The sequence below is a fragment of the Myodes glareolus genome, chromosome 11 (assembly GCF_982192425.1).
Source record: "Myodes glareolus chromosome 11, mMyoGla1.1, whole genome shotgun sequence".
In the NCBI taxonomy this organism is placed as follows: Eukaryota; Metazoa; Chordata; class Mammalia; order Rodentia; family Cricetidae; genus Myodes; species Myodes glareolus.
Genome location: NC_142036.1, coordinates 86,775,419 through 86,790,630, shown reverse-complemented (window position 1 = coordinate 86,790,630; position 15,212 = coordinate 86,775,419). Strand labels below are relative to the sequence as shown.

At 42.1% G+C, this 15,212-nt stretch overlaps 1 protein-coding gene across 7 annotated transcripts in view; it reads right to left on the bottom strand.

Moving 5' to 3' along the window:
- The window catches only part of Hdac9 (histone deacetylase 9), a 524,755-nt gene that overhangs the window by 444,697 nt on the left and 64,846 nt on the right, over positions 1 to 15,212 (bottom strand). For all 7 annotated transcript variants that reach the window (XM_048415426.3, XM_085697749.2, XM_048415425.3 and 4 more), the window contains exon 2: positions 5,674 to 5,788. In XM_048415426.3, the coding sequence (XP_048271383.3) occupies positions 5,674 to 5,695 (22 nt within the window). In that variant the 5' untranslated portion in view covers positions 5,696 to 5,788. The remainder of the gene's footprint in view (positions 1 to 5,673; positions 5,789 to 15,212) is intronic.

Below are 15,212 nucleotides of genomic sequence, written 5' to 3'. Positions count from 1 at the left end.
GTATTTATCAGCTGTAGGAGTTCTCTGGTAGAGTTTTTGGGGTTGCATATATAGACTATCATATCATCTACAAACAACGAAAGTTTGATTTCGTCCTTTCCAATTTGAATCCCCTTAATCTCCTTTGGTTGTCTTTTGCTATACCCAGAACTTCAAGAACTATGTTGAAGAGATATTGAGACGGAGCTGGCATAACTGGATTTCAACATGTAGAAAAATGAAAATGGATCCATATCTATCCCCATGCACAAAACTCAAGTCCAAATGGAATAAAGACCTCAATATAAATCTCACCACACTGAACCTGATAGAAGGGAAAATGGGAAGTAGCCTTCAGTGCATGAGCACAGGAAACCACTTCCTAAATATAACACCAGTAGCACAGACACTAAGAGCAACAATGAATAAGTGGGACCTACTAAAACTGAGAAGTTTCTGTAAAGCAAAGGACACAGTCAATAAGACAAAAAGGTAGTCTACTAAATGGGAAAAGATCTTCACCCACCTCACATCAGACAAAGGACTGATCTCCAAAATATATAAAGAACTCAAGAAATTAGACATCAAAATTCTAAATAACCCAATTTAAAAACAAGGAACAGAACTAAACAGAGAATTTTTAACAGAAGAATCTCAAATGGCCAACAGATTCTTAAGGACATGTTCAACATCCTTGGCCATCAGGGAAATGCAAATCAAAACAACTCTAAAAAAACACCTTACACCTGTCAGAATGGCTAAGATCAAAAACACCACTGATAGCTTATGCTGGAGAGGATGTGGATTAAGGGGAACACTCATCCATTACTGGTGGGAATGCAAACTTATACAACCACTTTGGATATCAGTATGGCAGTTTCTCAGAAAATTGGGAATCAACCTATCTCAGGATCTAGCATTACCACTCTTGGACATATACCCAAAAGATGCTCAGTCATACTAAAAGGCATTGTTCACTATGTTCATAGCAGCATTATTTGTAATAGCTAAAACCTGGAAACAACCCTCAACCAAAGAATTTATAAAGAAAATATGGCACATTTACACATTACAGTACTACTTAGCCACATAAAACAATGACATCTTAAATTTTACATCCAAATGGATAGAATTAGAAAAGACTATCCTGAGTGAGGTAACCCAGACTCCCAAAAATGAATATGGTATGTACTTACTCCTAAGTGGATACTAGCTATAAACAAAGAACATATGATCCTCGAGAAGCTAAGTAATAAGGTGAACCCAAAGAAAAACATATATAGATCCACCTGGAAAGTTAAAACAGACAAGATCACCTGACAAAATTAGGAGCATGGGGGTGGGGGAAGAAGGGAGAGGAGAAAGGGAAGAGGAAGGGAGAAGGGGAGGGGTGTAATGGTCTGTCCTGTCCTTTTAAGAGAAAATCTCTGCCCACTCCCTCTCCCCTGTCTGCTGAGGCAAGCAGATCTTTCTTCCACTTCTAGCTTGTGAGCTTCTTTTGTTATCTTTCTCTCCTGAAGAGGTAGCTTTTCTTCTCCTCTTCCCCTCCCCCCTCTCTCTGCCTCTCTCTCCTCATGCCCCTTCTTCCTTCCTTTTCCCCCTTCCCTCTTCCCTCCCATAATCCACAAAATAAACATCAAAACTCACTCTGCATGGTGTGCCGATCCAGCTCTCTCTCACCTGTCAAGGCTTTTCATGGGGCCCGTTGACCCACTGAGGTCTCTCAAGGAATGGCACCATTTTATTTTTACCATTACAAGGGGTGAGGGGAACTCGAGAAAATGGGATAATTGAAAAGGAGGAAGGACAGAGATGAGAGCAAGGAAAGAAATATCTTGATTGAAGGAGCCATTGTAGGGTTAGCAAGAAACGTGGCTCTGGAGAAATTCTCAGGAATCCACAAGGATGACCCCAGCAAAGACCCTAAGCAATAGAGGAGAGGGGACCTGAACTACAGTCAGGCTGATGAGTATCTTAAATATGACCATAGAACCTTTATCCAGCAACTGATGGAAACAGAGGCAGAGATCCACATCAGAGCACTGGACTGAGCTCCCAAAGTCCAGCTGAAGAGAGGGAAGAACGAGACTATGAGCAAAGACGTCAAGACCATGATGGGTACATGAACTGAAACAGTCTACCTGAGCTAATTGGGTCTCACCAACTACAGTCGACTGGAAAGAACAAGCATAGGACCAAATTAGTCCCTCTGATTGTGGCTGACAGTTGCATGGCTGGGGCAGACTGAGGGGTCACTGTCAGTGGCACCAGTATTCATCCCTACTGCTTGTACTGGCTTTGGGGGAACATATTCTCTTTGGATGGATACATTGCTCAGCCTAGATATAGTAGGGAGGGCCTTGGACCTTCCCCAAAGCAATGTGCCTTACCCTCTCTGAGGAGTGGATAGTGATGGGGCAGGAGGGTATGTGGAAGGAATGGGAGGAGGGGATGGAGTGGGAATTTGGATTGGTATGTATAATGAAAAATAGATTGTTTTCTTTTTAAAAAAAAATAAATAAATAAGAAAAAATTCTAGCTCAAACATGTTGTCTAAATTCTTGGGATATACTAAAAAAGAATCTGTTCTGTGTTAATACAGGTTTGAACTTCTCCTGAAGAAAACACAAATGCACTCTGCAAGCATCTGCGGCCATCTCTCTCCTGACAGAACTAGGACGGCCTAGAGAGCAGAGACCTGTACGCGGGATTGTCCTCACAGACCAGCTCTCCTCTGGGTCTTCATGACTAGGTGTTTCATCCAATTGTCATCGGAGAGGGAAATGGCTAAAGTGTAGCAGAGCTTACAAAAGAGACTTCCACAAGGTGAAATATGACGATGCAATCTGTTTTCTTTGCGATGCTGTCTGCTGAGGAACACTGGTGTTTTTAGACAAAGGAAGAGTATTTCGCACCTGGCAACAACCTGCATCTGACCTCTCGCCCTCTAGGGTTGTACTGTAAAGCTCCTGGGAGCAGAGGAACCTGAGGCTGTGCATTTTTAAACAAAGGCCTACAAGTTGTCTTTATCTGATGCTCTGGGAATACAAAGTCAGCTGACCCTTGAAGTTCTTCCCTTTGAGATTTGGTCATCCTTATAAGAGAACAGAATCCAGACTGCTGTCGGGAAGAAATGGGTTTTCAGTCTTACACTAAAATGCTTACAACATGGAGTGGGCCAAGGCTTGTATTGTTTCCGTCTCTCCCTCAGAGGGTTTTATCCATAGATAAAACATGTTTCAGTGACTGAACCCTGCTGGGTTACACACTATGTAGTAAGAAGTAGGCCCTCCGTGAACTGTGTGTGGAGCAGGTGCTTGAGGTGCAGTACTCAGCTCAGCTGCAGAGACAGACTTCTCCCCATACTCTCCAGCACCCAAAATAATCCCCAAAATTCTAACTTTGAACGTTATTGGGGTAGCAAGATTGAAATAATAACCAACAAATGTTGCATACAAAAATCAGTACTTACTGTTTGACTGAATACACGATCAAGGCAGCAATCATTTTCCTTGATATCAACAGGATTTGAGTATGGATAGAAAAAAATGTTTCTGAAACTAGTATCTCTGCATGGGGAAAATAAGATTTCATGCTACTACAGGACCAGTTTTCAAGATGAAAATAAATAATCTAAAACTATTAAAGAATTCTGGAAGCACTGAAGTATGTCAATGTCTCTGTTTTTTTGTACAGCCCTGGAAACTGTTTATGGGAGAAAAACAAAAGAAATGGATGATGATCGCATAAGACCTATTCAAGTCTCTGTGTAGAGTTTTAAAAAAGAAAAATGTAAGAAAAACAGTTTCAGATTGAAACAATCTGATTTTTATTTCACCAGTGACAGACAGCTCTGTGGGACACTAACAGAAACAATAGAAGAGCATTTTTTCTTTTATATACAAAGTGTATTCCAGGTCTCTGGTTAGACTATGATATTTGAAATGAATGTAAGTGACCTCCACCCACTATAGGAGTCAATTCCTAGGTTATTTTCAAATTTGATTCATAAATACTTCTCAGTTAATTGGGACCTTTTCATGATGCGAAGTAGAAGCATACATAAGTTTAAAAAGAATCTACAAGAAAATATTAGTGGCCCTAAGATCAAATGAGCTTCCTTCACGGCTTCTTCTTTATTGGCTACTTTTTCACTTCTCCTAATTGAACCATCACCATAACTGGCAAGGACTTCTGCATTAAAACAGCAGCCTCTAGGGACATTTTCATATTATAAAACCAGCATCATAAGATCAATATTCTGTGGGGCAGGGTATGTTTATTCTAATTGCCAAATATTACCATGAGAAAAATATATTTCACCATGGTGGCTCTAAATGAAACACCTCTTTTTTTAAGCTATACAATTTTGGAATGCTAAATTGAAACAAATACCCATATTACCAAATGCTACATAAATAATGCTGACACTATTTTAAGTTCATCCCAGTAGAAATGGTAATAACGCTATTCCATAACCACAGTGAACAACACAGCTCACAGAAGACACACTTCAGCAGGCCCTGTGGGGGTGAGAGGGAAGAAGAGAAAGCAAAAACTGAGACCTACCGTTATAAATCTTGGCAAGGTTCCCATCCTTGCCAAAGGGAACTTGTAAAAATCACCAATCCTTGGCCTGCCTCTCAGAAGGATTAAGTGAAAAAAAAATTGTGTACAAGACTTGTTTAAACAAATTCTCCAAGAGAAGTCACTGCATGTTGAAGTCTGAGAGCCATCAGGCTATCCAGGACCCAAGTCTAGGTAATCCCGTACCTGTCCAGCTAGAAGACACAATTCCTGTTGTAAACCAGACTCGTGATCCAAACCCGGGAGTATCTACACTGCATCCTCCACAGTCAAGCAAGATTTCCCTATAATTCCCTGTCAGCAGCCTACGAGGAGCATCGAGCATGGTGGACGAGGGAGTGGGAACCAAGAGCCGTCAGTCTAGGTGCGGCACTCCAGAGGCTGGGAGCATTGGCAAGAAGTTCACTTTGATGAACTCTTCAAAGCATACGGCTTTGGCTTTGACTGAGAGGATGGGGTAATCACAGGTCACCATGACGACACAGAGATTAAATCCTCCGAGAATTATGGAAGCAGAAAATGCTCTGACGGGCTATCTGTGACTGACATGTGGAAGCTGAGCCTACTCCATCCTCTCAAAACTTGGATCATATTTGCTCTAAGAGCAACTCCCTGTTCCTGGCGGAATGGGTGCTGCCTGCCCTGACCACAGCACTTGAGCCGCACATATGACTCTGTCTCATAGGAAGCAGGAGCTGAGATTAGTATTAAATATGTACATAGGAAACAGGACGGGCAGCAGCGAAGGGCGGGGAGTAAAATATCCTTCTTGCATGTCCAAGAGATGGAGGTGGAGTCCACACAGAAACTGACTCCCACAGCATAACTTAAAAGCCAACAGAAAAATTAAATTCTTGCATCGTATTCAATATTTATAACAGCAGAAAATTTAATCTGAACGTTCGTTTAGAAACAGATGAATCAATGGCCAGTGCTCAGACAACAATGAAAGTGAATTACTCAGAAGGTAGACTGTAGACTGTAAAATCCAAAATGTATTATATGATTATCTAATCTTAAAAAAGAAAAAAATGTTCCTTGATGACTTCAATTGCCTGATTTGAAGCAACACAAAGCAGTAACCGTTCAGAAGGCCCCGGGACTGACCTGGCTGCGCTGGAGAGCTCATTCTGGTGATCAGAGGGGCTGATGGCCGAGGGTGCAGTCACAGCTGGCTCTCTGCTGACAATGGCTGTCCAAGTGAGGTTGGCAGAGGAGAAACCTAGGGTATAAGAAAAACCACACTGTGGAATCTACAGGTTTCGTAAGTCCCATGAAAACCAGCGTGCTGGCCATAGATCTCAGCTCAGCGACAACTGACTGGGGTCCTTGAGAGTCACATCAAGTCCTCAGCCCTCTAACTCTTCAGCAATAGAAGGGCACATGTGAAATGGAGTAACAGTTGAGTTCTGCAGTGTGTACCTCGTAGTATGTGTCTCTGGGTTTGATCCCCAGCACTGAAAAGGGGGAAAAGCCACTGACCACCTCGCTTGCAGCACAGGGATTTTGTGACCACGAAGCCATGGGAATAAAAGAAATCAGTGAGTGAAGAAGCTTTTCATGTGGCTACAGCTGGCTTCCAACTTGCCATTTTGTGGCTGTTTCCATTCCTATAGAAATTGGAAATCAATTTTTGGAGGTCTGGATATAAATATCTCACTGCATAACATTTTTAGCTGTTATTGTCAAATATTTACTGGTAGGGACAGAACCAGTTGGTGGGGGAAAAGCTGAAGGCCTAAAAAAGCAACAAATGGGTCATAAGGCACGGGAGTGACAAAAGGGAAAGAGCCATTACAGACTCCACTTCTTGAAATCTTTTACAATCTCGTTCCTGCTAACAGCAGTAAGAGCCGCTCTCTCTAGGAGAGCCACTAACAGGATGGACCGGCTCTTGGAAGGGAATTTAAGGGGCTTTCTGCTCTGCGTCTGGATGCACTTAGAGGAAAAGCTATTCATTCCAGAGACATCTCCCTAACCATTTACTGGAAAGGCAAACTTAAAAAAAAAAATAGAAGAAGAAAGAAAAGAAACTTTTAAGCTATCCTTAGCACGCATTTTACTAAACAGAGCTGACCTGCAGATACCGGCGCTCCGAGAAGCGGGTCTCTCTGCCTTCGGAAAACACAGCTTATTTATGACACTTCTCCACCAGTATTTTCAAAGTGTTATTACTATTTTTGCAGGGAAGTATAGAGCTGGATATAAATACATATTTCTTTGAGGAAATATATAACAGCACCAAGAATATCACTAATTCTGCAAAGATCTCCGCATGGAAACCTGAGTTACTGAAGCAGTCTAGCAGGGCGGCGGGTCTCTGCAGACTGCTTCACACTCTGCAGGCTTTCATAAGTACTGAGACTTAATGACATTAAAAACAGGCATTTTGTTAATCCTCTTTAAAAACCAGACCGGGTCTGCTCATTTTACCGGCACTATCGATAGGTTTATGATTTTTCTGTCGGTAAGAATACAGCATCTCTACAAACGGATGGAAAATGAAGAGCAAAATCCTTTGTTTTTCATGTAGGAAAATGGTCATCCTGACATTGACACCTTAACCGAAGGATCCTGGTGTCATACTCACTGCGCCGAGGTCACCCGCACAGCTCTTCAGAATCACAAGCGGCAGACAGACAGTGTGTCGTCATGTCTGAATTATTGTTACAAGAACCAAACTAATAACAACTTTTATGTCTCCACCTTTGCTCACCACCCATCACTACCTTTCACAGGTAAAAAAAAAAATCAAGATGCTTTCTGCTTCATAATTCAATACAAATTGTATTGTAAAAGAGTAAATTCTACTAGGATTTAAATTTATAGACTATTTTAAATCAACAAATATGGCTTCACAGTTTTGGTTTTTCTTTTGTATTTTTAGAATGTAGCCTGAACCACTTCATAAATGCTCTAAATACATTCTGAGTCAAAGAGAGAGTTTACGTAGGAACTGTACACAGTCATCCTGAGTGAAGTAACCCGGACCCACAAAGACAATCATAGGTAGATGTTGGTTTTGAATCTTTACATACATGTGTTTCGTATGAAATACTCACAAAGGTTAGGAAGCTAGGAGGAGACCATAGAGGGAAGGGCTTTTAAGGTATGAGACACATGTGCAGTGATCTAAGCACGGAAAGAGGAAAAATGAAACAGAAGGGTTAAATACGATGTGGGGGTGCAAAGCAGAGCAAGGAGGGTGCGGAGGGACAACTGAATTCTGAAGACATAATATGAAAACCTAATACTGTAGCAGCGTCCTAAAGAGAGCATATCTACATATACACACATACACACATACGAGTTTAAATGCCCCCCCTCTACAACAGGGGAGCATGGTTCCTACTAGAAAACATAGGCTAACAAATAAAAAGACCAGTGCTGGAAACAAGATACCTCTTCTGGAGCTGTTGACCAGTGGAGTCCCATAATCCCTAAATATTATGAGCTATTAATATTGCTCTAACCCCTCCCCAGAACTTGAATGTAAGACCATGTTGGCTGAAAATATTACATAATTGAGTTACAGAACATAGAGAATAAAGTAGGTATTCACCTAGAAGTTTCCTGTCTAATGGTTAGCCTTCGTGGTCTAGAAGGTACAATGAATGCTACTTGCTGGAGGAGGAATATGTTACCAGTCTTAGCCGTGAACTCTGTGAGCTACAAAAACAATTGGCCTGGCAAGACGCGTCCACTGACGACGCGTCCACTGAAGACACGTCCACTGAAGACGCGTCCACTGAAGACACGTCCACTGAAGACGCGTCCACTGAAGACGCGTCCACTGGGACAATGGTGACACTAATTAACGTGGAAGGAACAACTTTGTAGATTTAGGGCTCATCCCAAAAGATAGAACCCATACCTGGCACCATTACTGGGGCCAAGAACCTGTTCCTAGATAAGTCATAGGTCATAGACTCTGAAGAAAAACCTACTAGCACTATTCTGAGAAACCACCACAGCATTCGGCCAACCCCTAACAACTTACTGCCAGTTCCACAGATCAGTGAATCTCTCAGCTCTTGTCAGAGAAAGGTTTTCTTGCAGCACTTCTGCAATGAGCACAGAGACCCACAACCAGTCAAAGAGAAGAGAGCAAAGGGCTTTGGAGTGCACATGCCTGAACGGGACATCTATACCATGCCCCTCCCTGTGAGGCTCAAGGACCCGGATGAAGAACAGAGGCGGTAGATGACAGGGAAATGGGCTCTGGATACAGCAGGGCAGTTGAAAAGGTGAGCTCGCAGCAGTTGTGACAGCACACACACAAGAAGTGTGCAAGCTCAAGACAGACAAAATCCAAGCATGGAGCAGGAAGTGGGGATGAAGTCCTACAGAGTTGGGGAGCTACGGGCAACAACTGATGGCTGCTGGGAGGTGGAGGATCTGTTTTGTTACATGGTACACCAATCACTTTCCAAGGCAGGCCTCGTACCCGAGAGACTCAATTACTTATTTAGAAGAGGAGAGAGAGAGAAAGGAAAAGAGAACATAAAGTTTGATGGGTAGAAAGGGAGGAGTTGGGGAGGGAGGGAGATAAACGTGGTCAAATACACTGTATAAAATTCTCAACTAATTATTGAAAATATTGCTTTAACGAAGCTGACCACGTAGCACATGCCTGTCACCCCTGTACTTGGGAGGGAGATCAAGAGGGTCACAAACTGAAGATAAACCTGAGCTACAGAAAGGTTCTAGCTCAGAAGAAAAATTAAAAATAGGTAAGTAAGTAAATGACTAACAAATATCAAGGATCAGGAAGCCTTCAGAGACTGCAAATGAAGCAGTTCTCATCATATAAAGGCAATTGTCTTTCTCTCTCTTCAGGTTTTCATTCTATGATATTCCTCTGTACAACTGATAACTCATTGACTTACATATACCTCAGCTCACCAGATAACTTTCAGCAGCATGAAATCACTTGGTAGCAGTCCACAAATAACATGCATAACAATCATCTGCAGCAGGCTGATTTGTGGCAAGGCTATAACCACTGGGTGTTGACTTCATAACTTGAGTACAGAGTGAATCTGGCATAGAAACAAGAATCTTGCTTTGGAATATCAATGTTTTTGAAATTTAAACAACTCTCTTTGACATTCAACCTTTTAAATAACTGCCTAATCATAACACATTTTCAAACCATTATAAGTGCATTATTATTTGAATAGTTTACCCAAAAACTAGGAGGCATTTTTGGGTTGCTATGCATTAGTTTCCACTTATTGTGCTTTCATTTCCAATACGCCACATTAAGCTGAAGTTATCGCTACAATTAGAGCCGCATGCTAGAATGTAGTCATTTAAAGGGTTCTTCTGTGCTGCTTCTGGGAATATAGATCTATGTGTGTGCAGAGACGCAGGGTCGCTGCAATGATATGTGGCCGCCTCAGAGGCTGCATAAGCCTTCTTCTCCTTGGGACTACCAACCAAGTCTGTACCTCTCTGTGTACTCAGTGTGTGCATATGTATGCATTTGTGTATATACAGCCATGACCAGGAGCCTGGCTAGACTGGCTTGCCCAATAAGCCTCATGTAAGTTTTTGTCTCCGCCACTGCGCCTGTGCGTGGTTGGTTGCTTCGTTTGTTTAATGTGGGTGCTGGGAACCCAATTCAGGCTCTCAAGCATGAACAGCAAGAACTTCACAAACTGAGCCACCACCCCTGCTTCCATCCACACCCTTTCAAGACCAACCTGAAACAGAATTTTTACATGAGTTAAGAACATTTTTATTTGCTTAGTATATGAGGGTTCAGAGGTCAACCTCTATCGATTAAAACAGGGAAATTTACACTCAGCTCTTTCCACACATTTTTGTCCTAATGTAAAGCAAAGCAACTGACTAGGGGAAGGATAGGGAAGCTTCCTCCTATCCTTTTGTCATTCATACGATAAGAGCGAGTCATGAATAATGTAAAACTAGCTTTCAAGTGGAAAGACAACCAAAAAAGATAAAGATAACAGAACATAAATGCAAAGTATCGGAACATATAATATATGACTTCAAGAAATAGCTTCAATCAGTTTGAACGTTAGTCTGCAAAAACACATAGGCTTATCCTGAAGAAAATTACACAGAGCAATTAAAAGCAAAACTGCTAGGACTCCTTTATCCCGTAAAATTGACAATAGCAATGGTGCAGGCAGTCAGAGCTTTATCGGTCACAAAGAACTTACACTTGGAGCGTGCTCTCTGACTTTGCACGGCCCCTTTGGAAACACTGAATAATTTAATATTATTCCCTCTTTAAAGATAATGCCAAAGCTTAAAAGAGTGCCAAGTATCTTGCTCTCAGAGCATACTGGCAATAGAGGGGTGGGTCCTCTCTCTAAGTGCTGTCTTTGCGGCTCACCAGGAGGTGCAAGCCATCACCTCAGAACTGTTCAAATATCAAGGCGTCTACCCGGGCCTCACAATTTCAGGAGTGTTCAAGTTACAGGTCTCCTTTGCTAAAGAACCCTTTCTGTTGGTGGTCCTGACAGAGGAGCAGCAGACGGACAGCGGTTGACTTCAGGGTGTCAGACCACCATGAGGAAAATCCCTCATGAGCGAGTGTCGGAGAGGTCAGGCCCCAAGACCACAGACTCCAGAGGGTCTTTTGCTTCTGCTGGACCTTCACATGACTGCTGCTGCCATCTTTCTCTGGTATCTGGAATGGCGTGAATGGGTGGGGGAGATCCCCACTGCCTGTGGTGTAGTGTGTTTATCTCATGCAAACATCCTGTGGCTTCTTATGAAGATGATTTCTTCCTAAGCTGGACTGCCTAATTGATAATAAGAATGTTGGTTTAAATAAAGTTTTGATGATAAAAAATAAAACAAGGAAGTGTCACCCAGCTAGAACACATGAGTGTCTACTGAGGAGCCTCACAGTCTGTGGCTTAGGTTAGTGATTAAGAAAAACAATTGAGTCCCAGTAGCCCAGCTAATTTAAATTTTTTTAGTCTTACTGTTGGGAGATGTGTTCACAGGTTTCAGAGAGCATCATGACTGGAACAAAGCTTTGAAAAAAATCTTAAAGTTAGACTAAGACGCCTTTGTCAAATGTTTTAAGTTGAAAGCCCAAGAATACAATCCAAAATTTTAGAAAGGCACACAGTTGAGTGAAGAACTCCTTAAGGTCAGGGAACAAGAAGAAAGCAGCCCAATTATCCTTAGTGGACACACTTTTCTTGCTAGGACTGGTTGATGACCAAAGGAGATGATCAATTCCTTATACCCACTTTTGCCCTCAATCTCTTGATATAAAAACTGCTGACGAGTGGGTATGTACCCTAAAGATTTAAAGTAGAGCTGACTGTTTCTTTGACATACATAATAGTTTAGGTTCATGCTTTCTTTAAGATTGCTCATAAGATTACCTTTCAAGATAAGCAATAAAATGACCAGTGCTTTCTTTATAACCACAGCAGGCAGCCTGTCAGTAAAAGAATATCTTGCTTGCTTTCCTACAGTGACCATATACAACGAGCTGCTTGGACATGAATGTACGTGGGTTCTTGGGATAATTTGTTTTTCACTTGTATTACATAAAATGTTTAATCATGTAAAGGATATGGAAAACATGATGTCTTTACTTGTATTCACTGTAATCATTTACTTGAAAAACAGATTGTAACCACATTGTAATTTTTATACTTCTTGAAAGATTTTGCTAGGGTATATAAGCTGCAAGGGAAAAAATAAAGATAGAGTTAAAATTAGAAGGAAAACATCAAGAATGAGTGAGTTATACCTTGACTAATAAAAACCCAAAGCAAATATTGGGGCTCAAGCTGAAAGATCAGAGAAGTAATGCAGCCAACTACTATAAAAGAACTTTTACCTCTACAAAATCTTCAGACTGAAAAGAGAGCGAGTTCTTGTCTCATCCTGCCTTATATTCCTCGCTACTGTCGGTTTCAAAAAACTACTGTTGGTTCAAAAAAGACATGTACCATGCGTGCACCACCACCGCCCAGCCTCTATGGCTAACTGGTGTGTCTTCTGGGGTAAAAGGTGTGTGGCACCACTGTATGAATGGCTAGTGTGGCCAGCCTTGCACTCTCATCTTCAAGACAAGTTTTATTTATCAAAACACAAATAAAATATCAATATAGAATTATAAGGAAAACATCAAGAATGAGAGAAGGAAATCACCAGGAAAACAGAGAACACGAAAGGAGAAAAAAGGAAAGGTCTGGAGGAGGCCGTCAAGTGTGTGAGTGCCTTTTCCCTTTCCCTCTCGGAGAAAATCATCCTAGAACATCAAGTCCCTGGATCCCTTTTAGCCCTGAGCTGCTGGTGGCTGGTTCGTGGGGCAGTGAAACCTTACAAACTACACTGCCACAAAAGATGCTAAGAGGAATTCAAAAGTTAGAATAAATGGCAACCTGGTATGCTGAAGCCGGACTAAGTTGGATTTCATGTTTTCTGAACACCAATCTACTCCTTTGGGTTGTTCGTTTTGTTTTGTTTTGTTTTTGTTTTGCCATTTTCTGAGCACTGTGCTGTTAATTTTCCTTCTTTTGTACATTTTAGCCATTTGGTACTCTTTTGGGAACACACTAACTAAAAAGTCAGAGCGCTTTTTCAACCTAGGTAACCCACAAGAACAGCGAGGATACTGTGTCTATGTAAACGCACAGTCTAAGCTACAAAGGTTCAAGTCCTCCTTGCAGAGACAGCCATTAGCTCCGCTTCCCCTATGCAGTAGACCGCATCAGCAGACTCAGTTTCTTGGTGTTGGAACCCACTGGACCTGCGCACTGGGCACAAAGAGATAACTCACAGCTGCAGTCATGCTCTTAAGTTCCAGAACCTAAACTGCTGCTATAATTTCTCTAGAAAACTTCTTTTGATGTCTGCTCCACAGCCATTACTAAGTACATCCCGGGCACACAGTCATCCAGCACAAACACCTGGAATTCTACCCCATTTCTGTTTTCAGCATTTCCCAAAGACAGTCATGAAGGCCAAAGCATGAAACTCTTAAAAATATTTATTTGCTAGAGAAATAGCTCAGTAGATTAAGCACCTACTGCACAAGCATTAGGGCCAGAGTCCAGAGCCCAGCATCCACAGAAAAAGCCAGACGCACGTGGCAGCCTGCCTGGAATCTCTGGTGGAAACGGGGAATCCCTGAGAGAAGCTGGCTGGTCTAGCTACGTTAGCCAAATTGGCAAGCTCCAGGTTCAGCAACAGACCCTGCCTCCGTAAACAAAGCAGACAAGAAAGACACCTGAAACCAACCAAGGAATACATCCTGAACTCCATAAACAAGCACAAACACACCCATGTGCATCAGCACACACGTGCAGTCACACACACACACACACACACACACTATCACAATGTGTAGTCCCAGTCCTTGAGAGTTTGAGACAAGAAAATCACACGTTCAATGCCAGCATGAGCTGTGCAATGAGATTTAGGTCAACACGGGTTCCACAGCGAAAAACCATTTCAAATCCACCCTACCCTCTTCTCTTGCGTATTAACTGATTCTGCAACACTCAGGTAATCTTTTGCTCTTACTTGGATTTTAGGTCTAGTCTTCTATCTTTTTTCCCTGCTTCCAGGAAATGTATGAACACATGAATAAATGACTGAGAAATTTGATGACACAAAACCTCAAGTGACATTCAAGTGCCCTCAAATATCTAATCCTTTTCTGTCTTTCTTCTCCTTGCATATAAAACCCTTATCTTCAGGTCATCTGGCATTATTCCTAAAATGAAACCCAACTTTTTTTTGATATTTTATTTGGTTTAAAGACTTAACTATGCTTACAACACAGCACAGTTGAACATCTAGACAAATGCCTCTTGAAGCTAGAAGGGTGAAGGCAGCCACTACAGAATGATGTCCACATGCCAGAAGCCCAACATTTTTTCCTTTTTTTTTAAATTTTTATTGAGCTCTACATTTTTCTCTGCTCCCTTCCCTGCATCTCCCCTTCCCCTTCAACCCTCCCCAAAGGTCCCCACATTCCCAATTTACTCAGGAGATCTTGTCTTTTTCTACTTCCCATGTAGATTAGATCTATGTAATTCTCTCTTAGTGTCTGCATTGTTGTCTAGGTTCTCTGGAATTGTGTTTTGCACACTGGTTTCCTTTGCTTTATGTTTTAAAATCACCTATGAGTGAGTACATGTGATAATTGTCTTTCTGTGTCTGGGTTACCTCACTCAAAATAATGTTTCCTAGCTCCATCCATTTTCCTGCAAAATTCCAGATGCCATTTTTTTTTCTGCTGTGTAGTACTCCATTGTGTAAATGTACCACATTTTCCTTATCCATTCTTTGGTCGAGGGTCCAACATTTTTAATAACTATGGGGTCTCCGGTTACAGACAACCAGAATGGACACCAGTCTGCAGTAGGTGTGGGTGCACAGCAGCGTTTGAGCCTCATCACCCCAGAGAGAGCATTCTCGTGTCCACGCTTGGACACCTCTCTACGACTTTACTCTCCTTCCTGCCGTGAACTATTTAGCATTGTGTGAACGTGAGACTCTTAGTCAGCCATTCCCGGTGCACAGTCAGCTTCTGCACCCTTCCTCACCTAGGGCCTCGGCGAGTCCTGCCAGACAATACCGGTGTCTCCTACACAGGTACAGTGCTCTGTCCGCCGTGAGACTGTTCTTCTGCT